The following is a 27814-nucleotide window of genomic DNA, read 5'->3' on the forward strand; positions in this document are numbered from 1 at the left end:
CCATGGTCAGTTGCCCATTCCCATCCAAACAATCTGAGAGAACCTCAAACCTCTTGGACAATTGCAGAGGCTGACACTCCTGCACTCCTGGCCTCTGGGTTCCTTTATCTTCCTCACTCACAGCCTCCTTTCTCTGGCCACCTTCCAAATCATAAGACCCTATCCTAAGGGGTGTAACTGCCTCCTGGTAGAAAGTGTCCAGGTAACTCTCCCCCTCCCTGATGTGACTCTGCAGCTCAGCCTCCAGCTCAATGACTCTAAGCCGAAGCTCTTCAAGGCGAAGCTGTGTTTGCCCTGGATCATATTGGCATCCAGGAGCTCCCACATGCTGCAGCCATGACACATCACCTGCCCTGCCACCTTTGTGCTTTCATTATTAATTATTTGTTTTCTTTAATTATTTGTTTTCTTTAATGAAAGTGTAGGATGACTGGGTGGCTTTTGAAAATACACAACCTGACCACACCTCTGTCTGGGTGACCATAAGACTGGCATGTATAATAAGTGTGACTAAGAAGATTCTCTTGCAGTGAGAGTGCTGCTATCATAGAAGGATGAGGGAAAATGTTAGAAGGCTGCAATATAGATTTCATTAGCACTCATTCTTAGCCAGAATAGTTGCTGAAACAGCTTCTCCAGAAAGACCCAAGGAACTCCTGGTATATTTGGTTTCCCCTGTTTCGTGGAGGGGGTGGATGGGGAAGGTGATGGAAACCATGGCCAGTTGACTAGAGCTTTCCTGGTCTAATACAAAATCAGAATACTGCGAATGGTGGAAATCTAGCAAAGGGTCATCGACCTGAAATGTTAACTTTATTTTTCTCCCTATTAATGCTACCTGACCTGCTGCGCAATGACGCCTTTTTCAGTTGTCAAGTCTTTGCTTTAGAGCGTGCATTAAAATCCTTTGGGTTGCTAGGTGATAGGAAATATAATCTGTGTAATATAAAGGGCCATCAATAGCAAAATGTTAAATGCAGTTTTGGATGAGTTTGTCACATATTAGTGGACTTGTTCTTTCATGCAATATTTATCAATTTGAATTAATTGTTCATCCAAAAAGAAGTAGTACAATAAAACTGCCTTATATGCTCTTATTAAAATTGCTTAATTTGAACTACTGTACTGTCCTGTTTGCAGCTACTCCTACCAAGAGACCTGCTGTCATGGTACATCTGCTTGTCTGTCTTGATTCATCCTCACAGATCCACTGTCACTCATCTGCCACTGCTCTGTGACATCGTCATCCAACTACACCTTGACCTGTTTCTGCTGCCCTCCACTTTTCCCTCTAGAAGAGATCTCTGTAGTTGATCAGCCCTGATCAAATGACTGAAGTACTGATATTTTCTTTTCTGGGGTCACTTTTTAGAGTTTTTTTGCTCTTGCAATTTCAAGCACCCCTCATTTGCAATGTGATATTTTTGAATGAAAAATGACTGAAATAATAGCAGCAGACTATATGCAATAGTTTAGAGGCTGGTGATTAACACATTAAGGAAGCCCTGCATTGCAGTTTCCTTTTATTCACTATTTCGCAATTCTTCCTAAATGACCTTTCTTCATGCATGAGGTCTACATTGTGGGTGTTCAGCTATTGTGGTCATCCTAGTTCGCAGCCCTCAACCAGTGTCCATAGGTGCCCTGGATTGCAGTCAAGACAAGACGACATTTGGCAGCTGCTGTCATGATTTCAACAGTTTTGTATTTCAGCAAATCACTTTCCCTAATCCATAATCCCCATTGGAAAGAAAGATAGGATCTACTGAAGTGAGCCAGGGTTTGCAGGCCTTCAGTTATGTGAAGAGACGAGAGAAGTTGGGTTTTTATTCGTTGGAGAGAGAAGGTTGAGAGGAATCTTGATAAAGGCGTTCAAAATCATGAAGGGTTATGTTAGAGTAAATGAACTGTTTCCAGCAGGAGAACCACCAGTAAGTGGAGGGCACACATTTAAGGTAGTTAGCAAAAGAAGCAGAGGTGAAATGGGAAAAAGATTCATGGAACAAAGTCATGATCTGGAATGTGTACTGCCTGTAAGGGTGATGGAACCTGATTCAGTAGTAGCTTGCAAAAATATATGTACTTGGAAAGGAAACATTTGGAGAGCTATAGGAAAAGAACAGGGGTTATGAAACGGATTGGAAGGCTCCTTCAAAGAGCCATCACAGGTGCAGTGGGTTGAATGGCCTCTTGTGATGTATCGTTCTACAAAACTGAAGTGCACCACAATTCTTATATACTATAAAACTTTGGATCTCTACAAGTGCTGATATACATCACCCCTTTGGTAAATTGCTGGTGTAGAACTTTAGCAAGAAAAAGGACTGGAGCAGAGATTTGGTGGAATGTGTGCCTGGCCATGACACCATCTACTCATGATGTCACTGGAGTGACATTTTATGATGTCACGGCAGGTGGAGCTTGCTGCAAGGCATCTACTCTGGCAAGAAACCTAAAATGGATGACTGAATAGAATCGAAATGTGATTTAACACGGTGAAGTAATCCCCTACATTTTGCAGAGTAAAATAAAAGTCCGAAAAACATTGAAGTACTGAGTACTGGTTTGGATTTATACAGCACCTGAGTGCATAGTGTGCAATGTAGTACTTTGGACTTGACACAACTCATATTTATCAAGCATCAAGTACCCAGTGTGATAGCATTGCGTAACAGTGAACGATCTTTAACAGAACTGCTATATGATAACTATTCTCTCTTTTGCAGTACTGTTACGGAGACGTGTAGCTGGGGATGGAAAACCGTGTGGGTAAGTGTCAGGCACCTTTTCCTGCTTTGCATTTCTAGCTTGTGGTGTGTTAACACTGCTCTAGCAGATGTGCAATGTCCTGTTTGAAGCACAGTGAAGTGGGCACGTTGTGTGATGCACCAATCTGTTGAAAGAGACTGAGGTTAGAGATATGCTGAGTGTTGAAAAACTTTGTATGAGCAATGGGGGAATGCACTGTTCCTTAGTTTGATTATCAGCTGGTGGCAGGGAATGGGAGGAGGAAGTCTCTCTGCAGCACTGATCATGATAGGCGAAAAAGTCTTTTCCCACTGCACTTATTTTTGTTAATCCCTGAATTACAATGTAAATAGGATTATGTAATTTGCCTATTTCATCCCATTAAATAAGCACAGTTGTCCTGAATATACTTTGAATATGCTAATACTAAAATCTGCTACAGCCAGACAATTAACACTTTGTTAATGGTTTCTAAAAAGTTTAAATGTTCTGGGAAGTGAAGGAGGAAGAATTGATTTGGGATAGCAAGGCTGAAAGGGCCAAAAAAATGTTTTGGTCTGGAATCTTTGTATGATTTCTGCCTAGTCAGTTGCATAATTTGGATGGAATCAAATGAAGCAGTGCTAAAGATTTCTGAAACTTAAGTGCAAAAGAGTTGCACCTATAGCCACTTTGTGTTACAGGTATGTGGGATCTTTTATGCTGGTTCAAAAGTCCATTTCCCCGAAGCAGCCTGTGGCCAAAAAAACTGACCATGCCTCCAGTGCAGAATAGCGAGTTTCTGCTGATTGCACCCATCCTGGTGGTGAGGGGGTGGGGGTTGGTTTGAGTGGGTGGTGGGGTGGGGAGCGTGCGGTGGGGTGGGGAGCGTGCGGAGCGGTGGGGTGGGGAGCGTGCGGTGGGGTGGGGGGGCGTGGGTGCGGTGTGGTGGGGAGCGTGCTGTGCGGTGGGGTGGGGAGGGTGGGGTGGGGTGGGGAGGGTGGGGTGGGGTGGGGAGGGTGCGGTGGGGTGGGGTGGGGAGCGTGCGGTGCGGTGGGGTGGGGAGCGTGCGGTGGGGGGGGAGTGGGTGCGGTGTGGTGGGGAGCCTGCTGTGCGGTGGGGTGGGGAGGGTGCGGTGGGGTGGGGTGGGGAGGGTGCGGAGCGGTGGGGTGGGGAGCGTGCGGAGCGGTGGGGTGGGGAGCGTGCGGAGCGGTGGGGTGTGGAGCGTGCGGTGTGGTGGGGAGCGTGCTGTGCGGTGGGGTGGGGGGGGTGGGGGGAGCGGTGGGGAGGGTGCGGTGGGGTAGGGTGGGGAGGGTGCGGTGGGGTGGGGAGGGTGGGGTGGAGTGGGGGGGCGCAGGGGTGGGGAGGGTGGGGGGCGGGGCGCGGGGGTGGGATGGCGCGGCGCAGTTTCCTCCCCCAGATCATGTAGGTACCCAAGGTCACATGAATCCAGTGTTAATCACTTGCACCTGTGACCAGCAGGCAACTGAAGCCCCACAGGCGTATACTGTCCTGCAGCTGTAATTTGTTCCTTGAAGACAGTGACCAGCAGCTGGATGAATCCAATTAAAATGTGAAACCAACAGCATTAAATCAGTTGAAGAATGGTTCATTCCTTACAGTGACCCCAGTCCTCTCCACTCTCATACAAACATATGAAATAGGAGTAGATCATTCAGCCTCTCGAACCTGCTCCGCCATTTGATAAGCTCATGACTGATCTGATTGTGGCCTCTCCTTTTCCCTCTACCCCCTATGCCCTTTGACTCCCTCGTTAGTCAAGAATCTATCTAACTCAACCTTAAAAATATTCAATGACCCCTCGTCCACTGCTTTCGAGGGAAGAGAATTCCACAGACTAACGACCCTCTGAGAAAAAAGTTCTTCTCATCTCCATCTTAAATTGGAGGCCCCTAATTTTTAAACTGTGTCCCCTAGTTCTAATCTCTTCCATAAGGGGAAGCCTCCTTTCAACATCCACCTGTCAAGTCCTCTCAGGATCTTATATGTTTCAATAAGATCACTTATTGTTCGAAACTCCAATAGATATAGGCCCAACCTTTCCTCATAAGATAACCCCTTCATCCATGGATGAATCTATTAAATCTTGAATCGATTAAAATTATGTACACTGCTCAGTTGCACTGAATCAAGGGAGGTTTTACATTCAAGTTTGCACTCACTTCTATGCAAACTCACTAGTGTAACATCGCCTCACCAAAACATGCAGTGCCCAGAGCATTCCGGCTGCATTTTGCTATTTGTGCCTCTAGCAAAATCTCCATGCTATTTTTATGGAACTTCTCACCCAGAAGATAATCGAGTTGTGGATAAGTTAACAGCAAAGCTCCCTAGGGTTGAGCAATATGGTGAGAACTTGGCAAGAAAGGGGCAGAGTTGAATAATATAATGGCCATATGCAATAATGTTCAGTCCAATTTATCGTATTTCTGTTAATATTTTAGTTTGGGTCAGCATTATACAAAGTGAATAGGGCCTTGGATGCAACTCTTATCAGAGCTTAAGTTTCATCTTTCACCACTTGTAGTAAATGCTGATGAACTATACTTATCTTTGATGCCCATTAATCACATTGCCAATTGTAGAAGATAGTTCTTTCTGGAGTTAGATTGCTAATTTTAAACAGTTAATGCCCTGTTGCTTGAAATGTATGCTCCAATGCCCAGGCTCCTCAATCACATTGATTGGGACCTATATCTTGTGGGTGGGGATTTCTGCCCCTGGATATTTTACAATCTGGAGGCATGCCAGTCAAGCACAGAGCAGGAGAGGCAGTCGACAAACTTTGTGCAAACAGTATTTTTTGCAGTTTTCTGTTTAAATTTCGTGCATGCGACCTCACTCAGAGCATTCTCAAAAGCCTCTCCTCCCTGTGCTGTCACACATTGGTGACTGAAACTAGGTTATCAAATAGCCACTCAATATCTCCCCACAGGTGTTGGAAGAGCTGCAGTCCCCTGATCAGGTTGGCAAGGAGAGGCAACAGCATCAACACTCCATCTTGTTCCCTCTGTACTGTGCTCAAGTTGACACCTATACATTTTTTACATTGTTGACATATATGAACCTTTGCCAACACCAGGGAATGTCTGTGGCCAGAAAATAAGTCACTGTTTTAAATTGTACATGTACAATCTTGTGCATGTGCAATTTGCGGTTACCATGAGTGCTGCGAAATCCACTATACAATGTAAACTCGGTGAGTTGTAATATACTTCAACTCCAGAGCCATTTCAGATTGAAACATTTCTACATCCTGAAGGGGACAAAAATTTTAATTTCAGGTTTTTGATCCACGATTGAAGCTAATATAAGTACAAATCTTTGGCATTTCTAAACTGGGTTGCCTGAAGTACCTTCCTTCAGTCAAAATTTTAATATTGTTAAGGTCCATATTTTAAGATACTGTCATTTGATGATGACTCAGTGGCAAGTTCATGCAAGTGGAAGGCTGATTTCGCACTGAGAAAGATATGTTGTGCTGTAAATGATTGACATTGAATCAAATTATTGCTGGCAAATATGTTAGGAAGTTTTCACATGATCAGAGACAAGTACTTAGAGTTGGATGATTGTCATTCCCTGCCCTCACCTGTAGCTTTATCTTGCCCAATTCCTCACCTGTAGCTTTATCTTGCCCAATTCCTAGTGTCAATAAGCAACTGCTTCTGTTTTGTTTACTATACGTGGCCTTCATGGACATGTGCCTCACAATTTGGTTAGTTAGTTATAAAATGGAGAAGTGGTGGTTCCAAAGTACAGTGAACTCCCAATGCTTCCTGTTCTTTTATCCAGTACAGCCATGGCTTCAGTCATTGATGCTGTACATGATGTAACCTTCATCTTAGGCTTCCTGAAATAGTGACTATGCTGACTTGTGATAAGATTGTGTTTGGTTTGTTTAGGGCGGTGGATCTTTCCTGCGATGCAGTTAGGGCCCGAGTACAGTCCAAAGACTGCAGCTCCCAACAGATTGGGGACTAAAATGAATTATCCTTATAAAGGAGAACCAGATGGAACTCTCAAGTTCCAGTTCCTAAAAGTCTCTATTTTTAATAATACTCTGTGGGAGCTTGTGTCAGTGATCATTTTTAACTTGTTTACTGTTCTGACTGATCACAGACTGGCCAGTTGGAATATTTTCCTAGCTTGTAACTTTGTAAATAGGCTGCCTTTGAATTTTTCAGTTTTGCTGTGGCATCTGTCATTATGTTTAAGTAAACTATACATAGCCACAGACTAGATGGAAGGAAATTTTTCTCGTCTTATTTACAAGTTCCTACTACTGTTGGATCGGCAGCAGTTATTTGCCCGATCTGAGGACTAGTTAAGACGTTAAATACTAATAGATAACCTTTTGTGTGGTATCTGAGCAAAGCTGTTCTTGTTTTTAAAAGTTTGATTATCAGGTTACAAGAAGGAGTTTGAGATTGCTGACCAGGTGTTGATTGACAGCTTTGTGCTCAAATGTTGCCTGACAGATATAACGTGGGGCCTTTTCTCAATTCACCACTTCCCCCGTTTTTGGCTGCCTTTCTACATGGTAGTGGCAAGCTGAGGACTTCATGCAGCATCTTTCTTGCAGAAAAATATATTATCATGGTTACAAGTTGTTTGAAATATTCCAGTGAACAGCTATAGTTTTTTTTGGCTTTTTTTTGTTTTGGAGAAGACGTGAGATTATGGGACATATCCTAATCTTATGATTTCTTGTTTTCTTTAGTATTACCTAGCTGCACTTCTTCACTAACCCACCTCATAGTGCATACCTCAATGTAAAAAGGTGTTCCAACTGTTGTTTGTCCCGGCTTTGAGATGCAGAGAGTGTAGGTCATCTTCTTCAGTAAGTTTATCAGGAGTCATTGGGGTTTGTTTCCGTTGTATCTCCCTTTCACTAGGTGCTGCAGTACAATCCAATTGTTTTCAGAGAAAGCATCCAAGTGGCTGTTCTTCATACATGATTCAATATAACAAGTGGTGGTAGGCTCTTTGACTTTAAGTGAGATCATGTCCGATTCTCTTTTCAGCTGATGTTCACTCATCCTTACAGGTGGAACTCAGCGAACTCACCGGAGAGTGATCTGAAGCATGACAGCTTTTTTTCCCTATGCCTCACCAGGGTACAGAACCCAATTAGCACATGTGGTTAAAAACTTGATCACACTCAAAAGTAAAAAAGTAAATATAAGATGTTGCACTGAGGCCTCGTCTGTCCTTCCAGATGCATGTAAAAGATCCCATGGCGTTTTTTTTTAAAGAGGAGCAGGGAAGCTCTCCCAGATGTCCTAGCAAATATTTATCTCTCAACCAACATTGTTCAAACAGATTATCTGGTCATTTATCATATTGCGATTTTTGGGAGTTTGCTATATTCAAATTGGCTGCCCAGTTTCCTATATTATAATGCGATTACCCTTCAAAGTACTGTGCTTTGAGATGTGCTGAGGTCATGAAAAATGCTATATAAATGTAAGTCTTTTTATTGCTGCTATGAAACAACAGCAGCACTTGAGTAGTAATTCATTAGCTGTGAAACTCTTTGGAGTGCCATGAAAAATGCTTTTTAAATGCAAGATATAGCACCAATGGTGGCAGTAGCCCCTAGTAACACAATCTGCTGCGTGAAGTGGGCATCTGGAAAAATCAGGTTTTTATCAGCTCTTGCTGCCACATGCCAGCTTTACTTCAGGCTGCAGCTGGCTGTGTTAGGAGCCGCCAGCACTGTTGCTGTCCTTCGCTCCATCTGAAAGCAATTTTACATTCGGGTAACGCTCCTCATAAAGGTGGGTATCTCTGTGCTTTACTTCCCCCCTGAATTCCTCTATTTCCTATTCATAACACTTCTCACCATTGTAAAGGCATGGTTAAAGAGCAGGTTTGATGCATTCGATGACAAATTGTGATTTGGGATTTGAGAGGACTGGGATGTTATAGCTGGAAGATTATTTTCATGTTTGACAATTTACTATGTTAAAGGTGCTGTATTAATGTTCACTGTTGTAACTGTAATTTATTTCGTTGTATGTTGCTATCTGACTACAGAGAATACTTAACGTGGCAAACCATCCCACGTGCACGTTATAAAACGAAATATGACACCGAACCACATTAGCTGATCTTAATTCAGATGACCAAAAACCTGGTCAAAGAGGTTGGTTTTAAGGATTGTCTTAAAGGTGAGGTAAAGGCAGAGAGGTGCAGAGAGGGAATTCCAGAGCTTAGAGCCTCGGCAACTGAAGGCATAGCCACTGGTGGTGGAGCAATTAAAATCGGGGATGCTCAAGACCCCAGAAACCTGGTTTCCAATTTCTTTCTCCATGTTTCCTTTATTTTAAAAAATCTAACTGGGTCTAGACCATCCTTGTTCAATCTTCCAAAGTTAGCCGTTGTAAACCCAGGGTAGGAATCGGATGAAAGGCATATTGGTCTTAATGCATTCTGGAGGTGTCAGTTTTCGTAAGGGAGTTTAGGCTCGGGTCGTTCTAGAAAATGTAATGGTGCTATTCAAAGAAGAGCAAGTAGGTTAACCCAATATCCTGCCAACATTCCATTCACTCAACATTTGTCCTCAACTGATTTCAGCAGCAATAACTTGCATTTGTATATAGCGCTTTTAAAATATACTCTTTTTACTGTATCAAAATTTTTCATCATTTCGAAGATCTCTATTCAGCCTTCTCTCTTTAAAAGAAAAGTGAACCTGCCTGTTCAACCTTTCCTGGGGTAGAAACTCTCAGTTCTAGTGCAACAACTACTTATTTATATCACGCCTTTAATGTCGTAAAATGTCTCATTGTGCTTCATAGGAGCAATAGCAAACAAAATTTGACATTCAGCCATATAGGTGCTAGGGCAGATGGCCAAAAGCTTGGTTGAGGGAGGAAGGTTATAAGGAGCATCTTGAAGGAGGATAGAGAGGTGGAAAGGTTTAGCGAGTGAATTCCAGAGCTTTGGGACATTGCAGTGGAAGGCACAGGCTATGAAGTCAACGTTAAAATTGGAGACATGGAAGAGGCCAGAATTGGAGGAGCACAGTTGTCTCAGTGGGTGGTGGCCATGGAGGGATTTGGAAAAAGAATGCAAATTTTACTTCAACAGATTAATTAGTCGTCTATTCCTTTACTGTTTGTTGCATCTTGCTGTGTGCAACTTGGATATCTGCACTTGAAAAATGTTCCCTTGTGTGTGAAGTGCTTGGGATGTCTTAAGGAATTGATAAAGTGCTACCTTTGAATTTTCTCTTCTTTGGTATTTATTTTTAATTTGCTCCAGAGATTAATTCAATTGTAAATATTTTGACTCATGTTTTATACATTTGAGACTTATTCTTTAAAGCTGCAGTTGTTGTGTTGGCCTTGAGGGTGTGCCAAGCCTATCAGTGTTCCACAAATAAACATTGCATTCTGTATGATTAACTCTTTAGTGCCCGTGTCCTAACTCCATCTGTTCACCCATCGCCCCTGTATTTGCTGATCTACATTCTGACAGCCCTCCAAGATCTCTGCACTTCTTCAATTCTGGCCTCTTGCACTTCCTCACTTTTCAATGCTCCGCCACTGACGTCTGTGTATTCAGCTGTCTCAACCCTAGGCTCTGGAATTCATTCCTTAAACCTTTCCACCTTTCTACCTCTGTCTCCTCCTTAAGACGCTCCTTAAAATCTTTTTCGTCGACCAAGCTGTCCGGATGTCACATGTGGCTCAGTGTTCAAATTTTGTTTGCCAATGCTCCTCTAAACTGCCTTGAGACATTTTACTATGCTTAATATGCTTTATAAATGCAAGTTGTTGTTGATCTGTATAGGCTCTAACTTCTTGATTTTTCCCTTAGTTAAAAGCTTAGCATTCACCAAGCTTGTGGAAGAAGTAAAAATTACATGGCTGCCACTGAATTGAGTGGGTGAGGTGTTCCCATGCTGCCATGTCTCCCTCGTAGATGCTGGGCTTTGGTTGCTCTTGTCTTATGGGCCTTATATTTAAAAAATACTACTTTACGCACAGTTCTATTGAACTAGTGGAAATTGAGGAGCTCATGAACAGTAAGGCAGCTAGTTTCTGAGATGCAGTAGCGATGTAATTGAAACACAGGTACCCACCACATGCACCTTCCCTGGTTATCACAGTCACTCATATCTAGAAAATAGTACTTAACTGATCATGACCATAGGGGTTGATTACAAAGACGACAATTAACAACATCTTGAGCACCAGCTGTTTCAGGCATACCTTGTTTCGGTTTCTGGCCTCAATAAGGGAATTTCTTCCTTAGCCTATTTCTCATCTTCTGGTAACTATTCAGGAATTTGTTTTCCTCATTCTCCTCATTTTCCTTCCTCGCTGTGCTATTCTCCCGTCCTGATGGATATAAGGTCAGTGGTACAGTCCCTTAAAGTCAGACAGCTGCCTCCTGCTACTTGTTTTACCATCCATCGCCTATAATGGACCAATTGCCTCATAAAACAACATGTCTGTTTTAAATCTTAGGGTCTTATAAAAGTTGATTCCACCATTTAAAGTTTCTCTCCTGCTTAGATGTGCATTTAAAAAAAAAAACCTCAAAATCAGATCTTAATAACACCTTACTTCTGGCTACCATGGAAACTCTGCTTCAAACACCTTTAATTAAGGGATACAAGCATATTAAAGGACATGGGAATATGAAAGCTTTTAAGCTCACATACCCTATTCAAAAGGAACAAAGCTTTCAAGTTGCAATGCTGAATAATTGAGATGAGTAGAAGTGCCATTGAAACTACTTAACATAGATCACGTAACTTACTGAAGCTGTGTTGGTTTTAATTCAGCAAACAAGAAGCAGGGTAGGATTCAGCACTCAGTGCATGTGACAGAGGGAGAGTGAGTCCAGTTCTGAGAGAAATTATGGAATTCTCCCCAGCCAAAAAACAGATTCTTGGGTTCAATGACCATTACCTGTTCCTAAAAAAAAATTATGCAGGCTTTTTAAGTGATCAGGAGATTGTCTTGTGCATTTTTCTAGCTCAGAGATGCTATCTAATTCCAATGCTCTGAGCTGCCAGTCTAGCTGAGACCAGTTTGATTCAGTACAGCCTTGTCACATTGCACAGGGTCAATGCCTCACCAGGTACCACACCTAATCATTGGTTGGGGAAGTTACCAATGCACAGAACTTGTTTCAGATAAAAAGTTTAATGATGGTACTGTCTGAACTTGCAATTTTGTGGATTTTAGCAGGAAAACAACTTCTATAGATATCAATCACTTAACATGGTAAAACATCCTGAAGTGCTTAACAAAAGCGATATCAATAGACACTGAGCCACAGAAGTACAGATGACCTAAAGTTTGATCAAAGGGAAAGGTTTTAAGAAACATCTTAAAAGAAGGGGGCTAGAGAGCAAATTCCAGAGCTTAGGGTCTTGCCAACTGAAGGCACGGCTGCCAAGGGTGAAGTGATGGAAGTCTGGGATGCCCAAGAGACTGCAGTTGGAGGAACACAAAGATCCAGCAAGTTTGTAGGACTAGAGGGAGGCAACGGAGATAGAGAGGGGCGAGGCCATGAAGAATTTGAAAACAAGGATGAGGACTTTAAGATCAAGATGTTGTCTGACTGGGAGCTAATGAAAGTCAGCAAGCACAGGGGTGATTGGTGAACAAGATTTGGAGTGAGTTCAGATGTAGACAGCAGAGTTTTGGATTGTGTACGGTGGAAGATGGGCGGCTGTCAAGGAGAGCATTGGAATAATCATGTCTGAAGGTAGCAAAGGCCTGGGTGAGGGTTTCGGCAGCACATGAGGCATGGTTGGAGTTGAGCGATGTTATGCAGGTGTAAGTAGGTAGTCTTGATGATGGGGAGAAGACTTTGGGAACTCTTCTCAGGGTTAAACGTAACGCCAAGAGGTCTTATTCAAGTAAGACAGTTGCTAGGGATGGAAAGGGTGGTCAGGAAGTGGAATTTGTAGTGAGAGCCAAATACGATGGCTTCAGACTTCCCTCTATTTGGTTGGAGGAAATTTGTACTCATCCAATCATGGATGTTAGACTAGCAGTATGACGAAACAGATAGTGGCTGGGTCCAAAGAGGTGGTAGTGCAATAGAGCTGAGTGTCCTCAGTATAACAGTATAAATGTGGAATCTGATGTTCGGCTTTTGGATGATCACGTTCAAGCATGGGTGAGAAATAGCAGGGGGTCAAGGATAGATCCTCTGGTGTTGAGGCGAGGGGTGGGGGGGAGGGATGCTCCAGAGGTGACAGTGTGGGAGTGGAAGAAGAAGCCATTGCAGTTGATACTCTGGCTATGATGAATAGATAAGAATGGAACCAAACTTGGGAAGTTTCACCCAGCAGGATGACTGTGAAGCAATGGAGGAGAACGGTGTGGTTAGCTGTGTCAAAGGCTGCAAATTGGTCAGTTTATCACAGTGACAAAGAATATCATTTGCAACCTTGACCAAGGACTGTTTCAGTACTGTGACCCAGTGGAAACCTGATTGGAGGGATTCAAACATAGAACTGTGGAAGAGATGGGCATGGATTTGAGATGTGTCAATGTGTTCAGACTTTGGAGAGGAAAAGGTGGTTGGAGATGGGGTGGTACTTTGCAAGGAGAGAGGGATGATAGCAGGTTTGAAGGGGCGGACAGTACCTTGAGAGGGGACAGTTAACAGCATTAACTCACATTGGGCCTAGGAAGGCAAGCTGAGTGGTCAGCAGTTTGGTTGCAAGAGGATCGAGTGAGCAAGAGGGTGTGTCTCGTGGACAAGATGAGGTAGGAGATGAGATTGTATCTAGAGAAAGACTTGAGCTTAGGGCTAGGGCCGCAGAAAACACTTGGGGAAGTTTGCCCCAAGGGACTAGGGGCAGGGAGGGAAGCATTTTTGTGATTGAAAATATCCATGAGCCTTTCACGCTTATTGTCAGAGGTGAGAGCGAAAGATGCAGGAGAGGGTGATTTAAGAGGATGGTTTATGGTAAGAGAAGCCAAGGATTATCTGTACATTTCTGGATGATCTTTGAATAGTGAACAGTCTTAGCGATGGAGAGCATAATGCGAAAGTGCTGTGAGTAGCCCAGCCAGATATGGTGTGAAGGGTTAATCCAGTTGTTCACCAAAGAGCTCAAATCTGCATTGCTAAATCATATGGGAAGGAAAATGAGGGGTATACTGGGTGAACAGTTCACTAGTTGCAGAAACGTCATGAAGAATTTTAGACCCAAAGGCCAGATGGTTGGGAAATTGAACATACAGTGGTAATTAATTTGAAGGGGGGATTTTTCTAGAGACAGGCACAGAAAGAAATGTATTTGGGAGGGAATACAGCGTTATATGTAAATGATCAGAGATTGCCTGATGATATTGATGGAAGTAGTGATGACAAGATTGAGGTGATAGCTGTGTATGTGGGCAGGAGATTTTATCTCTGGAGGGAGAGTAAATTAGGGAAAGAGTGCAAGAGTTGAAAGAAGTTAAATCACAAGGGTGAGAAGTCTTTCATTGCAGAGGCTGAAAGAGGAAAGCAGAGAAGATATCTCGATGAAAAACTTGGAGTGATATTTGGGTCTGCAATACAGACCAAGGATTTTAAATGAGCAGTGTGAAGGGTCAAAGTTTGCCCCAAGGGACTAGGGGCAGGGAGGGAAGCATTTTTGTGATTGAAAATATCCATGAGCCTTTCACGCTTATTGTCAGAGGTGAGAGCGAAAGATGCAGGAGAGGGTGGTTTAAGAGGATGGTTTATGGTAAGAGAAGCCAAGGATTATCTGTACATTTCTGGATGATCTTTGAATAGTGAACAGTCTTAGCGATGGAGAGCATAATAAGAAAGTGCTGTGAGTAGCCCAGCCAGATATGGTGTGAAGGGTTAATCCAGTTGTTCACCAAAGAGCTCAAAGGCAAAGTTGCCAGGCTAAGGTGTGATTTAAAGATAAGGGCTGCACCACTGCAACAATTGCAAGTGGTGGAAAATATAATCAACCAGGGAAGCTTCATGAAAGGGAAAGGTGTCATAACCCCTCAGCCATGTCTCCATCAAGGTCTTAATGTCAATGTGACCATTCATAATAAGCTCACAAATGGCAGCGGCTTTATTTTTAAGTGAATATAGGGTCATATGGAGAGAAGTGCTGTTAGCTTCATTGGAATGCAAAGTCATATTGGACATCTCCACAGATGCTGCCAGACCAGCATTTTTTTTTATTTCAGATTTCCAGCATCCACAGTGTTTTGCTTTTAAGAAAGAAGTTAAGTTGCTAATCCTACGTATAATCATCCAACCTATCTGGTCAGTGTAACCAATGAAATGCTTTTGTTCCTAAATGCAGTTCAGGTCAGCCTGCAGCCAGGGATTCGGTGTTTATATTTCCGATACTTTGTTTTGCCCTGGTCCCACCCATGTGTTCATACTAACCCCATTGTTTTCAAGAGTCCCTGTTTTCTTAAAAAGAGGAAGCTTCAAAGCAGTTTTTAAATACTGCCAGTTATTTTGACATTGGCTGCAATATCGCTTTAAATTGTAAAACACTTGCTCTTCTCCGCCTCCTTTAAAGCTCTGGCTGTATTTGTGATTAATTAGTGAGGAACGTCTCCTCCTCCTCTTCTACGTAATCACCACTGAGTCAAGCCTACGCCCACCACAGTTTCACTTAGCCTTGAACGGCAGCTGACTTGAAACACAAGAACCAAAGACACCAATCCGACCAGTGGAATACTGCCTCGGTTTTTTACATGTTTTGTACGTCGTGTGTTAGGAACCTGGTATCTCAGAATGAAAGTAAGCTTGTATAATTTCATCTTCTGGTGTGTCTGCTACTTTGAGACAATCTCACATTTTACTTTCCTTATTTCAGTCCTCAAGGGCAGGACCCAATCTTGGATTTAAAAATGTGTCATTTGTGTCAGCCACTCTTTTTGCTTAAGCTTGGCACATTTCACAACAGATCCTGGCTGTAGTTTCAAAACTTTTTGAAGAATTTGGTGTAGTGCTTGAGGGGTTTCTGGTTGAGTTTGGGCTATGTTAAATGTCTGATGATTCTCCTTTTAGTTTCTGGTTGGACTTGAAATGATGCTGCCGGTTTGATTGTTATGTAGGAGTTTCTTCTCTAATGTGTGAAATTGTGTTCATTTTTAAAATATTTTTACAGTGTGCAAACCTTTGGTGGCTATGTTAATTGTAGCATGAGATTGTAAATGGACCATGGATTCATAATGTGTAACAGCTATGTTCCCCCCTCATTGTCACTTCAGGGAACTCCACATAGGGATATGGGGAGTATTGGACATGTAACTTTGTGCAGCACAAATATTTTGTTTTGGGTCTTGTGATGAGCTACAAAATCCCTCATGGCCTCACCCTTTGTTATCTGCTTAGCCTCCTTCAGGTCTCAAGGAATTTTGTCCTCCTCCAATTCAGGCCTCTTGTGCTTCCCTGATTTTCTTAGCTCCATTATTGTTAAACCTGAAGGTACAGCCACCTGAGTTTTAAGCTGTGGGGTTCCCTCCCTAAACCTCTTGCCTCTGCACCTTCCTTTCCTCCTTTAAGATGTTCCTTAAAACTTTGAAACGCATTGAAATTTGACCAAGATTTTGATCAATTGTCCTAATAACTTTGTGGCTCAGTGTCAAATTTTGTTTGATAATGTTCCTGTGAAGTGCCTTGGGAGGTTTTGCTACTTTAAAGATGCTATATAAATTTAAATTGTAATGGATTGATTTTTAAGAGGCTCACAGATTGAAAACAGCATTAGGCAGGAGTGCTCGGATAAGGCAGTTCGACTTCGATAGCAAAATCAGCATTCTCTTTGAGTTCTTTAAAATGCTAGATGACGTCTGTGCTATTTTTATGATGTTTCTTTTATTCCCTCCTCCTCTCTAGTCAGTTTGTGTCATGAACAAAATGGCTGGATTGATCAATGTGTTTTGAAGCCTCTACTAGTGATGACTCTCCCTCTTTTCTTCATCTTTCTACAACCTTTCTTGGTCTGGAGTGAGGCACTCAAATGGCTGTGAATCTTTGGAATTCTCTAATCCAGAGATTTGTGGATGCTCCATCATTGAATACATTTAAGGCCTGAGAGAGACAGATTTTTGGTCTCAGAATGGAGAAATTTTGGGAGTGGATAGGAAAGTGGAGTTGAAGCTCAGGGTCAACCATGATCATATTGAATAACAGAGGAGGCTAGACAGATCATATGGCCTTCTGCTCCTCTTTCTTATGCTCGTATCTAGATAAGCCCCTCCCCCACCACAAACTAGCTTCACTTCGGAGTTTAGGATGGGGGAATTGTCCCTTTTGCACCAGGCCTGCACAGTGAGCTGGTGTCCAAATGTGTCTCAGGAGGAAAAGGTTATTTTTATTCCAATCCTTCTAATTCTTTCCCTTCAACTGGTGAAGCTGCTGCCCTTGTTGAGATAGGTTGCTTGGGCAGTGTCTGCCATACATTACCTCATCCAACTGATCAGGTAAACCTGGAGACAATGAGTGAATGTCTTCAGAGTGCTTCATCAAGGAAGGCCAAGGTTCATTTTGTTCTTGCCCCACGTTCACTCACATGTTTCTGAAAGACACCTCTTTGTTCTTTTGTCTGTGACATCTTTTGGTTATCTGCTCCTATCACTGCTTGCTTGTCTCTACACCCCCCCCCCCCCCCCCACCTTAAACCAGCTTATATTTCACCCTCTCCTATTTTTACTTAGTTCTGTTGAAGGGTCATGAGGACTCAAAACGTCAACTTTGTTCTTCTCCGCCGATGCTGCCAGACCTGCTGAGTTTTTCCAGGTATTTCTGTTTTTGTTTTAGGCAATCTAGCCCCTGTCTCGCCTGGATATCTTTGGGAGCAACTGCAGCACCTCTCTATCTTTCTCTCTATCTCCCTCTGCCCTAGTTCAAATCAGCTAGTTTATGCTGTCCAGGCCTGTACGGTTCTGACTTACTAGTGGGACCAATGTAATCATCAACTGAGCTATTGTGCTTATTACATAGAATCATATAATATACAGCACAGAACTGGACCATTTGACCCAACCAGTCCTTGTTACCATTTATACTCCTCCCATCCTTCCTCATCAAACTCTCAGCATAACCCTCTATTCCTTTCTCACTCATGCTTATCTAGCCTCCTCTTTAACGTATCTATATTATTGACCTTAATTGCTCCCTATGGTAGTGAGTTGCACATTCTCACCACTCTCTGGTTAAAGAAGTTTATTCTGAATCCCCTATTTTATTTCTTGGTGACTATCTTATATTGATTGCCTATATTTTGCCCTGAGAACAGAGATCCAGCCTGTCCATCCCTTCCTGATAGGTATAGCCATGTAGGTAAATCTTTTCTGCACCTCCTTCAGTCCCACTATCCTTTTTATAATTATGATGACCAGAACAGTATTTGATACTCCCAAGTGTGGTCTAGGTATGGCTTTATACAAGTTTAAATTGCTTTGGGGCCAGTGGCAATAAAAGTGTACATAATACCCAAACAATTTGCATTTTTATAGGTCTTCCACATGTATAGAAATATATTCCAAACCAACCAAAGCACTTGCTTTGTCCCAACATTGATTATTAATATTATTCATGCTTTACCAATTAAAATTACACTCCCTTTTACGTGCCACATGCACCCCAGTTTCTAATGCAAGTAGTTTTGTGAACCAAGAGAGGAAATTGTAGCTTATTCTGCATCAATCATGCTCGCCATTGCAATTGTTGGTGCACTGATTATAAGCAAGAGGTTAAGTATCGGTCATGGACCGTCAACTTCAACTTTATAAGCTGCCTTCAAAATTCCACAATATGTACTACTTCATGTTCCTGTGAAGGCAAAAAAAAGTTTTGATATCTTGAGGTATGGGTAAAATGTTATGGAAGTGTTAGTGTCGCCGGTAAAGACTATCTCGGGTTTAGGGCCCCCATAATTTTGCAAATACTGAGTTCAACCCTTGTCAGCTTGGTTCATTTGGTAGCACTCTTAATCTCTAAATTAGAAGGTCATGGTTTCAAGCCCCAATGAAGGCATAATCCAGGCGAATATTGTTTGGTACTGAGGAGTGCTACAATTTCTGCAGTGCTGTCTCTGAAATGAAGAATTAAACCTATTCAGGTGGATGACACATGGCACTTGATGAAGAAAAGCGAGAAGCTCTCCCTCTTTAATCAACATTGTTAATTGTATGTCAGTTGTGTTTAATAATATGCAGGTGGAGGGGATTAATTGGGGTTTCTCTTGAGCGCGTGTAAAGAGACACTTATTGAAACTGATATGGTTGAGTTAGATGTATCGGTTGTAACGTTTCACTTTATAAATAAATGTAAGATTGAGTAAAAATTGGCTCCAGTATCATCCTTCAACAGGCTTTGCAGAATAGAACAGACAAAATAGGTCAATTATCTGTTTACACTGCTGTTTGTCTTGCTGTATGCAAATTCACTTCTGCCTTTGCTAATGTTACAGTGACTGCACTTCAAAAGTAATTCATTGGCTGTGAAAGGGCCTTGGCATTCCTGAGGACGTACTAAATGCTACATAACTGCAAGCTCTTTCTAGCATTCTGAAGCTGTGTCAAAAAAGTGCACATACAGCCAAGCTTGGTTTGTCACTTATTCAACTTGTTGGAACAGCCTTCTAGACAATGTCAGCAATTATTTGCACTGTTCTGACTGCCTTTCATAGTGCTTTACAAGAGGGGAGGAGGATGCAGGTAATGAGACAGATTGGAGGTGGAAGCACAGTTGAAGTGAGAAATTAAGGTTTTGAAGGAAGGAATGGAGCCAGTAGGAGAGAATCATGGCAGAGTGTTCCAAAAAAGGACAATGTCATTACTGGAGGATTGGCTTCTGACCAAGTAAAGGAAGAGACAATACCAGTGACAACTTGTGTTTCTGCACAAGCAGCAATCCAGAGATGTGACAGTAAAGTCTTGAGATTTCAGTTTGTGATGGAGAAGATCACTCCCAAGAAGGTAGGACAAGAGGATGGAAGGATTTGGAAATGCGAAGTAGGGCCTTCTAGTTGATGTCCATGGGCTATGTGCAGCCAGTGATTTGTCTAGGACTGTGACTGATGGTCAAATAGTGACTGTGTGCAAGAGAGGATTGGGCTGCATGACATTTGGAACAATGCGTCTTGTATGTTCAAGTTTAAGGATAGAATTTATCCCGTCATTTAGTGAAGCCAGCATTTGCGTTGGCCAGGATACCAGGAAGAGCTCACCCGTTCTTCGAATCATACGTCCCCCTGTGAGGGCCAATGCAGCCTCAATGTAAAATCTCATCTATAGGGAAGTCTTGCTACAACTGTAGAAGGTGTTGGTCAGATCACACTTACACTACTGCGCATAGTTTTGGTCTCCTTATTGCAGGAGGGATATACTCGCATTGCAAACAGTTCAGACAAGGTTCACTAGGTTGATTCCTGAGGATGAAAAGGTTGTCTTATGAGGAAAGGTTGAGCCGTCTTAACAGCACTGTGGGTGTACTTACACCTTGTGGACTGCAGCAGTTCAAGGTGGCGGCTCACCACCACCACCTCGAGGGTAATTAGGGATGGGCAACAAATGCTGGCCCAGCTAAGTGCCATCCACATCCTATCAAAGAATGTTTAAAAAAAAATGGTTGGTCCTCTACTCATTGGAGTTTAGAAGAATGAGAGATGATCTTTTTGAAACATATAAGATTCTGAGGGGGCTTGAGAAACTGAGAGGATGTTTCTCCTTGTTTCAAAATAAGAGGTCTCCCACTTAGGATGGAAATGAGAGAGAATTTCTTTTGAGGGTTGTTAGTCTTTGGAATTCTCTACCCCAGAGAACAGTGGAGGCTGAATCATCAAATTTATTGAAAGCTGATAGAGAAATTTTGAACTATAGGGCAGTGCAGCCACGGGTTATGGAGAACAGGCAGCAAAACTGAGATTGAGGTCGAGATCAGATCAGTCAGGATCCTATTGAATGGCAAGACTCAAGGGGCCTATTTTTACTCATTTCTTATGTTCTTATATTCTTATGATCAAAAGCTTGGTCAAAAATTTGGTTTTAAGGTGTATCTTAAAAGGAGGAGAGCAGAGCAAAGTGTAGAGGCAGAAATTTAGGGAGGGAACTCCAAAGTCTGGGGTCTAGGAAGCTGAACGCACGACTACTTCGACCTTCTGCCTCAGGTAGGAGAGCTACTAGCTGAGCCATGGCTGACGCCTTCCAAATGAACGACCTTTCCAAGGAAAGCGACTGACCATATCTGATTCTGTTGGCGGATGGAAAGAATCAGAGTGAATTGGCAATGTGCTGAATAAAAGTTAATATCCTAGTTTGAGCAGACAGGCAGAGGGATATCATCTTAGGTATTGTGCTGTCATGGTACCCCAACTCTCTTCCTGCACAGGCCATTTCCCAATTGTCATTCAGGTCAGACTCCCTGTCATTATGACTGCAATAAAATTCAAAAATGTTCTGGTAAATGTTTTGCATGTTTCTATAATAGTACTCTCTCCCAGTGATGGATAGCAAGGGTGTAACCTGATGACAACCTACTGCTGTAGTCTCACTAATGAGGTTTGCAAATGGCACGTCCTGTGTCTCAACCTGGAAACACTCCAGCTGATGTTATATATTGATTTAACACTGGTTCATGCTCTTGAGTCCCAACACATGGACCTCAAAGCCAGTGGTGACACCAAAGGTGTGCTTGCTAGATTTCCTGAATGGAAACTGAGTGCATTTGAGTATGAGCTGCAATACGTGATAAAAGCAATTAATTTGCAGTTTGAGATTTATTGCTCACAGTTCCTAAAAGGCTGTCTTTCTCCTTTCCCTATTTTGCAACCCTTGCATCCCAAAAACCTGCCCTGACAGCGACAGCATGAGCTCCATACAGTCGATTATTTAGGACAGTGAGCAAGTGCCAGTCGACTGTGGTTGTCATTACTGTGGATGGACCGTGTGCAAGACATCATCAAAATTTCTAATTGTGGGGCAACTTGGAACATGGTCCCAATTAAAAGCACCTTGCAACGTGGATTTCTACTAAAGGTTCTCTCAGTTTGAGTTCCTCATTCAATTTTTTGACGCATTTTTGAGCTCAGCAAAGTGTGGGTGATGATGGTGTTGAGAATGCAACATCTGGGTTTCAGGTACCCAGTGCCAGCAGCGTGCACTCCCTTAGTTACATCTAGTATGGTTCATTACAGAGTAAAGCCCCCCCCACCACCCCCCTTACACTGCCCTGACAACATGACTCAGGCTCAATCTCCTCCTGCACAGCCGTGAGTTATATTTCCTCTTTACTACACCAGTCATTGTTGTATTTGATTTCAAGTCAAACCCAAAGAACTATAGTGAAATAAAGTTTTGTTCTGGGCTGGGCTTTAATTCTGGTGAGAGAAATCTGAATGTGTTGGAGTGTTCCCTTTCCCTGTTTTTGTAGAGCAAGATCTGCTTCCACTTACCACTTTTTCATTTCTTCCCTTCCACATTTTCCTCCCCCTGTTGTCCATCTCTATCCTTCCACCTTAACCTCTTTCCTCCCCCTTACTTTCTTTCCTTTTCCCCATTTTCCTCCCTGAATCTCCTACCCGCATTCTGTGTTTATTTGTGTTGGATTGCTGTGTTGGAGTTTCCATGCGACCTGTCAGTGTGCTGCCCTGGGAGTCGGGCTTTGTTCAATGCTGTAGTTATATCACCCACTTTTGCTCATTGTGCACAGAGTTAAAACATCAAAGAATGTTTTCTTTTAAGGAGTGCCTTCTGTGTACCAGTGTTCAACCTGGGATCATTCCCACGCTGTTGGCTGAGTTGGAAATGTCTGCCATGAATGCAAGGCATGCTGTTCATGTCCGAAGTCAGCCAAACCCATGTGAAAAATCTATCATTCGAAAATCAGTTTGCGGTTGTACCAAGCCTGCAGAAGCTGTTTGGCCTTGCCTGAAAATGTCATTATTGCAATATGGATTTAATTGCTGCTCTTCAGAATTGCAGATCTTCAGAAATAAGACACAGCCCCTTTAATGCAAGATTAGGTTTCCAGGTAGAACCAGTGTTACTGGTATGCAGAGTTAGAATTTTGAAGCCCAACATTTTAAACTATTATTAATGCCTCAGTTAAATAATTAATTATAACATGGGATGGGGCTGTTTCAGGCAAGGTCAGCATTTGTTGCCCATCCCTAATTGCCCTTGAACTGAGTGGCTTGCTCAGCCATTTCAGAGGGCAGTTAAGAGGCTCAGGCCTTGAAGTAGCACGAGAGCAACAACCGAGATACAGTTTCACTGCAAATACTAATCTTCAAGATGTTCCGGAATCTAGGGCGGAAAATCACTAACTACAATTTTAAATTGTGCACCTTCAATTTTTTTTCTTCACTGTCTTTTCTGCCTGCAAATTTTCCCTTTTCTCCCCCTTATTGCTTCCTTCCCCTGCCCCCCTCCCCTCCCCTCCCATAACTGTTGTCCACCCCTTACTCCCACTACACTGACATTAAAAGATATAAACCAGTGTGCCATCTGGCTACTCGTCTTTGGGAGTATCACGGCCAAGATCGATCCTTTCATTCATTGATGTCCACATTCATAGTTTGAGCATTGTCTGTAGGAAAGTGATTGGGCAGGAGATATTGGCTGATTTGATCTTTTCTAACCAAAAGGCACTGAAATCAATTTTACCATCCTTCCTATTGCTGTCTGGTTGCTGTCACCTCTTTCGGCATCGATCAGCAATTGAGCCTGGGACCTTTCATCCTGGGAAATGGAGAGCCAGTGGGACTGTCAAGAGTCTGACAGCACTTTGTGTTTAGCTGCATGCGCCCTACGCTCTGGTACTCCACCTCTAAACCTCTCAGCCTCTCTACCTCTGTCTCACTCTTCCTTGAAGGTGTTAACATGTCTTTGATCAAACTTTTGAGTCATAATTTCTCTGTCACTCAGTGTCAAATTTTGTTCTATTATGCCCCTCTGAAGCACCTTGTGACGTTTTATTACATTAAAAGCAATATATAAATACAAGTTTTAGTAATTTAAAATATTTTAGTTTTATTACTTGAGAAATTGGGCAGTCTGTAAAACCAGATCACTGATTTCAAACTTATTTCTGTTTTAATGTTTTCCTGCTGTGATAGAGAAGTCATTATTTGGTACCATGAATTGGCCAGTCAGTTTTAACCCCAGAATGGATTACATTGTGTAGAGTAGGAACATTTCAGAGCTGGAAACAATCTGTGTGTGACTCCTGGAATTTGGGGCAGTGGCTGACTCTGCAGTCAGAGTCCACATCACATGGGGTTGTGGGCAAGCCTGTAGAATGGTGTGGGGACTGTTGTGTCATTGTTTTCTACCCCCCCGACCCTGATAGCCCGACTAGTGCAAGCCTAGGAAACTAGATTAATTAGGCCCTGTGTTTGGGAATGTACTCGTGTAATCCACACACACTGTTCAGAGTTTTATTTTAATGCTGATCGACTCTGCACAAAATCACTAATTGGTCAGACCGCAGTAAGGACCAGCTCTCAGGAGATCTGCCATGGTTCATGCTCCCTATTTCTGTAACCTCCTTCAGCCGTGCAATTCTCAAGTGTTCCCCGAGCTTCTCCGACTATGTCCACTTGGGGACCCCAGTCCCCTTCACCACACCATTGGCAATTGTGCCTTCAGCTACCTGGAACTTAAGATTAAAATTTCCCTCCCAAAGCCTCTCTGCTTCTCTCCCCTCCTCTAAGTCACTCCTTGAAAGCTTCTTCTTTGATCAAACTTTTGTCCTGTCCTAATACTTGGTTTAGACTGTTGTGAGACACATTAGTTTTACCCTACTGCCTGTGACAGTGTCAAATTTTGTCTCAACAGTTGTGTGAAGCACCTTGTAAAGTTTTACCTCATTAAAGGTACTATTCAAATGCAAGTTGTTCCATTCTTCCCTTCACCATTCCCTGCCCCTCCACACACCTCTGCAATAGCTAATTCCTTTCCTAAATCTAGGAAAACCTGAGTACAGATTGATTCTCAGCTTTTTTTTAAATCCTCCTACTGAAGGTTGGTCCTGCAATACATCAGATATATTCTCAGTAGAGTGTTAATCCCATTCGTGAGAGAAACCTTCCCAGCCACCTTGCTACTTTCAATGTTAGAATGATTTGCGGGACTCCGCATCTCTGCCTTCATTCCTGGGAATCAATATCACCTTGCATTCATATAGCACCTTTAATATGGGATTGCCAGGAGCACTTTCAAACAAAATTTGATGCTGAGCCATATAAGGGGATATTAGGATAGGTGGCCAAAAGCTTGGTCAATGAGGCTGGTTTTAAGGAGGATCTCAAAGACAGACAGAGGAAGAGAGGTAGAGGTTTATGGAGCGAATTCCAAAGCTTAGGGTCCTGGCAGCTGAAGGCACGGCTGCCAATGATGGAACGATTAAAATCAGGATGTCCAAGAGGCTGGAATTGTAAGAACGCAGGGATCTTAGGTGGATGATCGGCTGTTGGAGGTTACAGGTTGTCACAACAGTGAATTACAGTCCCAAAATTTTGTTTTAGAAGGAGCCAATTTAACCAGGCTTTCTTGAGCCATGGAAGGAGTAAATTTATTAGTTACTAAAAACACAAAAAATAATAAAAATGCAACACGTACAACAGATCAGAAAAGAGAAGTTGAGTCCAAAAAAAAGTTTTAAAAGATATACGAGTCAGTCTTTGGCTTGTCCAAGAGGCATAGATGGTGAAATGTTGCAGCCATTAAGTTGGTTGATTCTGGTAGAGCTGACTTTGGCGGTTTAGTAGTTGGTTTGGAGACACTTGGTTCTGCAAGGTTAGCTGAAGAAGCTGTCTTATTTCCTTTTTTTAAAGGTCTTGAAAAAAGATATACAAGCAAAGACACTGAACAGAAGATGACTGAGAATGTAAAGTAACCACTTTCTGCAAAATTTTTATGTGGGTTATACTTGACTGACAAGTCCAGAGAGAACATGGAATGTCACACCTAAAAAGTTGTCACGGCCTAATTCAGACAGAAACACTTGAAAGAAATGCAAAAGACTGAACTTTGTCTCTGCAACCACAGGAGATTAATGGAGCCTGATTATTACATCTCAGCAGAAACCACCTCCTGTTGAGTTATATTTCAGAATGTGGAAGTGATCTGAGTTGAAAGAAAACAGATTCTGGGCGAATACATGACAAAGTGAGTTATAAAGCTAGTTGCAGACCTGACCTGTTTGCTCTAGTTCTGATGTGCTAGTGAGAGTCACAGCAGAAGATTGACTAGGCACCCCTTTGCAGCTTGGAGGCAAAGGCTCTCTCCTCTCTCTTTGTTGCTGGAGGCAAGTCAGCAAAGCCACAATCAAAAAAAAAAATGGAAATGGGACAGCTTCTTCAGCTAACCTGCAGAACCAAGTGTCTCCAAATCAACTACTAAACTGCCAAAGTCAGCTCTACCAGGATCACCCAACTTAACGGCCGCAACATTTCACTATCTATGCCTCATGGACAAGCCAAAGGCTGATTCATTATCTTTTTAACTTTTATTTTTGGACTCAATTTCTCATTTCTGACCTGTTGCATGTGTTGCCTTTTTGTTATCTTTCCTCATGTTTTTAGTAACTAATAAACTTGCTCCTTCCTTGACTCAAGAAAGCCTGGTTAAATTGGCTCCTTCTAAAACATGAATCCATTTGGACTGGGCAAAGGTATCCACAAGGGAAGAGATCCTTTCTAAATTAACCTTGTTGCACCCAACTAAGGGGGTTGAATAACGAAGGGGAGCCAGCTCATTCCATCACACCCGGAGCATAACAAAATAGGGGTCCTGTTTGGGAAGTTAACAATTTCCTCCGGGATCATAACAAATTGGGGGACCTTGCCCGGGGACTGGTTCTACCAAGGAATAAGGAGAAGCGAGGCCTTGGAGGGTATTGAACTCAGGGTTGCAATTTTTTTAAATCCAGGGATTGTAGGTCAGTGAGCACAGGGATTGATGGGTGCATGGGACTTAGTCCGAGTTTGGATAGGGGCAGCAGAGTTTTGGATGAGCTCCAGTTTACGGACAGTGCAAAGCAGGAGGCCAGTTAAGAGTGTTGGAATAGTCGAGACCAGAGATGACAAAGGTATGAGCGAGGGTTCCAGCAGCAGACAAGTCTTCTAAGTGGCAACAATTAACCTCTGGCACAAACTCAATTTTTGCCCATTGTAACATTCCTATTGAGATTTCTCTTATTCCTTATCCGTATCACAGGATTGTTTCCATTGGAAGTCATTCTCTTGTTTGATCCCTTTATCACACAAGTACTTGCATTTCTGTGGTTTCCTTCCATTTGGCTCAGTGGCACTCTTGCCTCTGTTGAGTAAAATTTTGGGCTCAAGTCCTACTCCAGGACTTGAGCACTTAACTCCAATTGACTGACACGCTGTCAATGCATAGTATTAATGAGTGAATGCTGCACTTTTGGAGATGTCGTCTTTTGGATCAGGATTAAACTGAGGCCCCATCTGTTCACTTGGGTGGACGTAAAATATTCCATTTCACTATTTTGAAGCACAGGAGAGTTATCCTTGGTATTCTGGCCGATATTTATTCCTCAACAAACATCACTGAATACAAATTACGTGGTCAGTACTGCCATTCTGTTTGTGGGACCTTTGCAAATTAGCTGCTGTGTTTCCTACATTACAACAATGACTGTTATTCCAAAAATACTTTGTTGGCTGCAAAACCCTTTTAGGTTTCCAGAGATCATGGAAGGAGGTCTTGTGGCACAGTGGTAGCATCCCTACCTCTGGGCTAGAAGTTCTGGGTTCAAGTCCCACTTCAGGGCTTGAACCAAACAGGTTGATTATCAGCCTGTAAATCCTTCCAATATGCCTGGTGATAAGAGTGGGAGAGTCTCCTGATCAGCCATGTTGCAGAAGACAGTGGTAAACTATGCAGTACTTTGCCAAACGTAATCATGGACCAATCCAGTTGAAATCCATTGTCGCCAACGGTACCTGAAGGAGGAGGACGTAGTCTTCGAAGGCGATGTATAAATGTTTCTGTTTGAGGCAGTGCTGGTGTTCCAACAGGTATAAGTGGAACCAGAGGAGAGGAGTGCCCTATTGGTAGGTTACAGTTTGAGGATGAAA

The 27814-nt window shown here is 42.7% G+C and overlaps 1 protein-coding gene and 1 long non-coding RNA gene across 9 annotated transcripts in view; both read left to right on the plus strand.

Moving 5' to 3' along the window:
• Positions 1 to 2723: 2723 nt before the first annotated feature.
• The window catches only part of LOC144695998 (phosphatase and actin regulator 4-like), an 89451-nt gene continuing 64360 nt past the window's right edge, over positions 2724 to 27814 (plus strand). For 4 of the 8 annotated variants that reach the window (XM_078567151.1, XM_078567152.1, XM_078567157.1 and 1 more), the window contains exon 1: positions 15370 to 15498. In XM_078567151.1, the coding sequence (XP_078423277.1) occupies positions 15453 to 15498 (46 nt within the window). In that variant the 5' untranslated portion in view covers positions 15370 to 15452. Of the gene's footprint in view, positions 2770 to 7646; positions 7729 to 15369; positions 15499 to 27814 lie in introns of those variants that run through there. The other 4 variants (XM_078567154.1, XM_078567155.1, XM_078567159.1 and 1 more) reach the window with 2 other exon arrangements.
• On the plus strand, positions 19477 to 26329 carry LOC144695999 (uncharacterized). The gene is made up of 2 exons (XR_013580048.1): positions 19477 to 19685; positions 25544 to 26329. It is a non-coding gene; the product is annotated as an uncharacterized LOC144695999 (long non-coding RNA).

The sequence above is a fragment of the Cetorhinus maximus genome, chromosome 21 (genome assembly GCF_964194155.1).
Source record: "Cetorhinus maximus chromosome 21, sCetMax3.hap1.1, whole genome shotgun sequence".
In the NCBI taxonomy this organism is placed as follows: domain Eukaryota; kingdom Metazoa; phylum Chordata; class Chondrichthyes; order Lamniformes; family Cetorhinidae; genus Cetorhinus; species Cetorhinus maximus.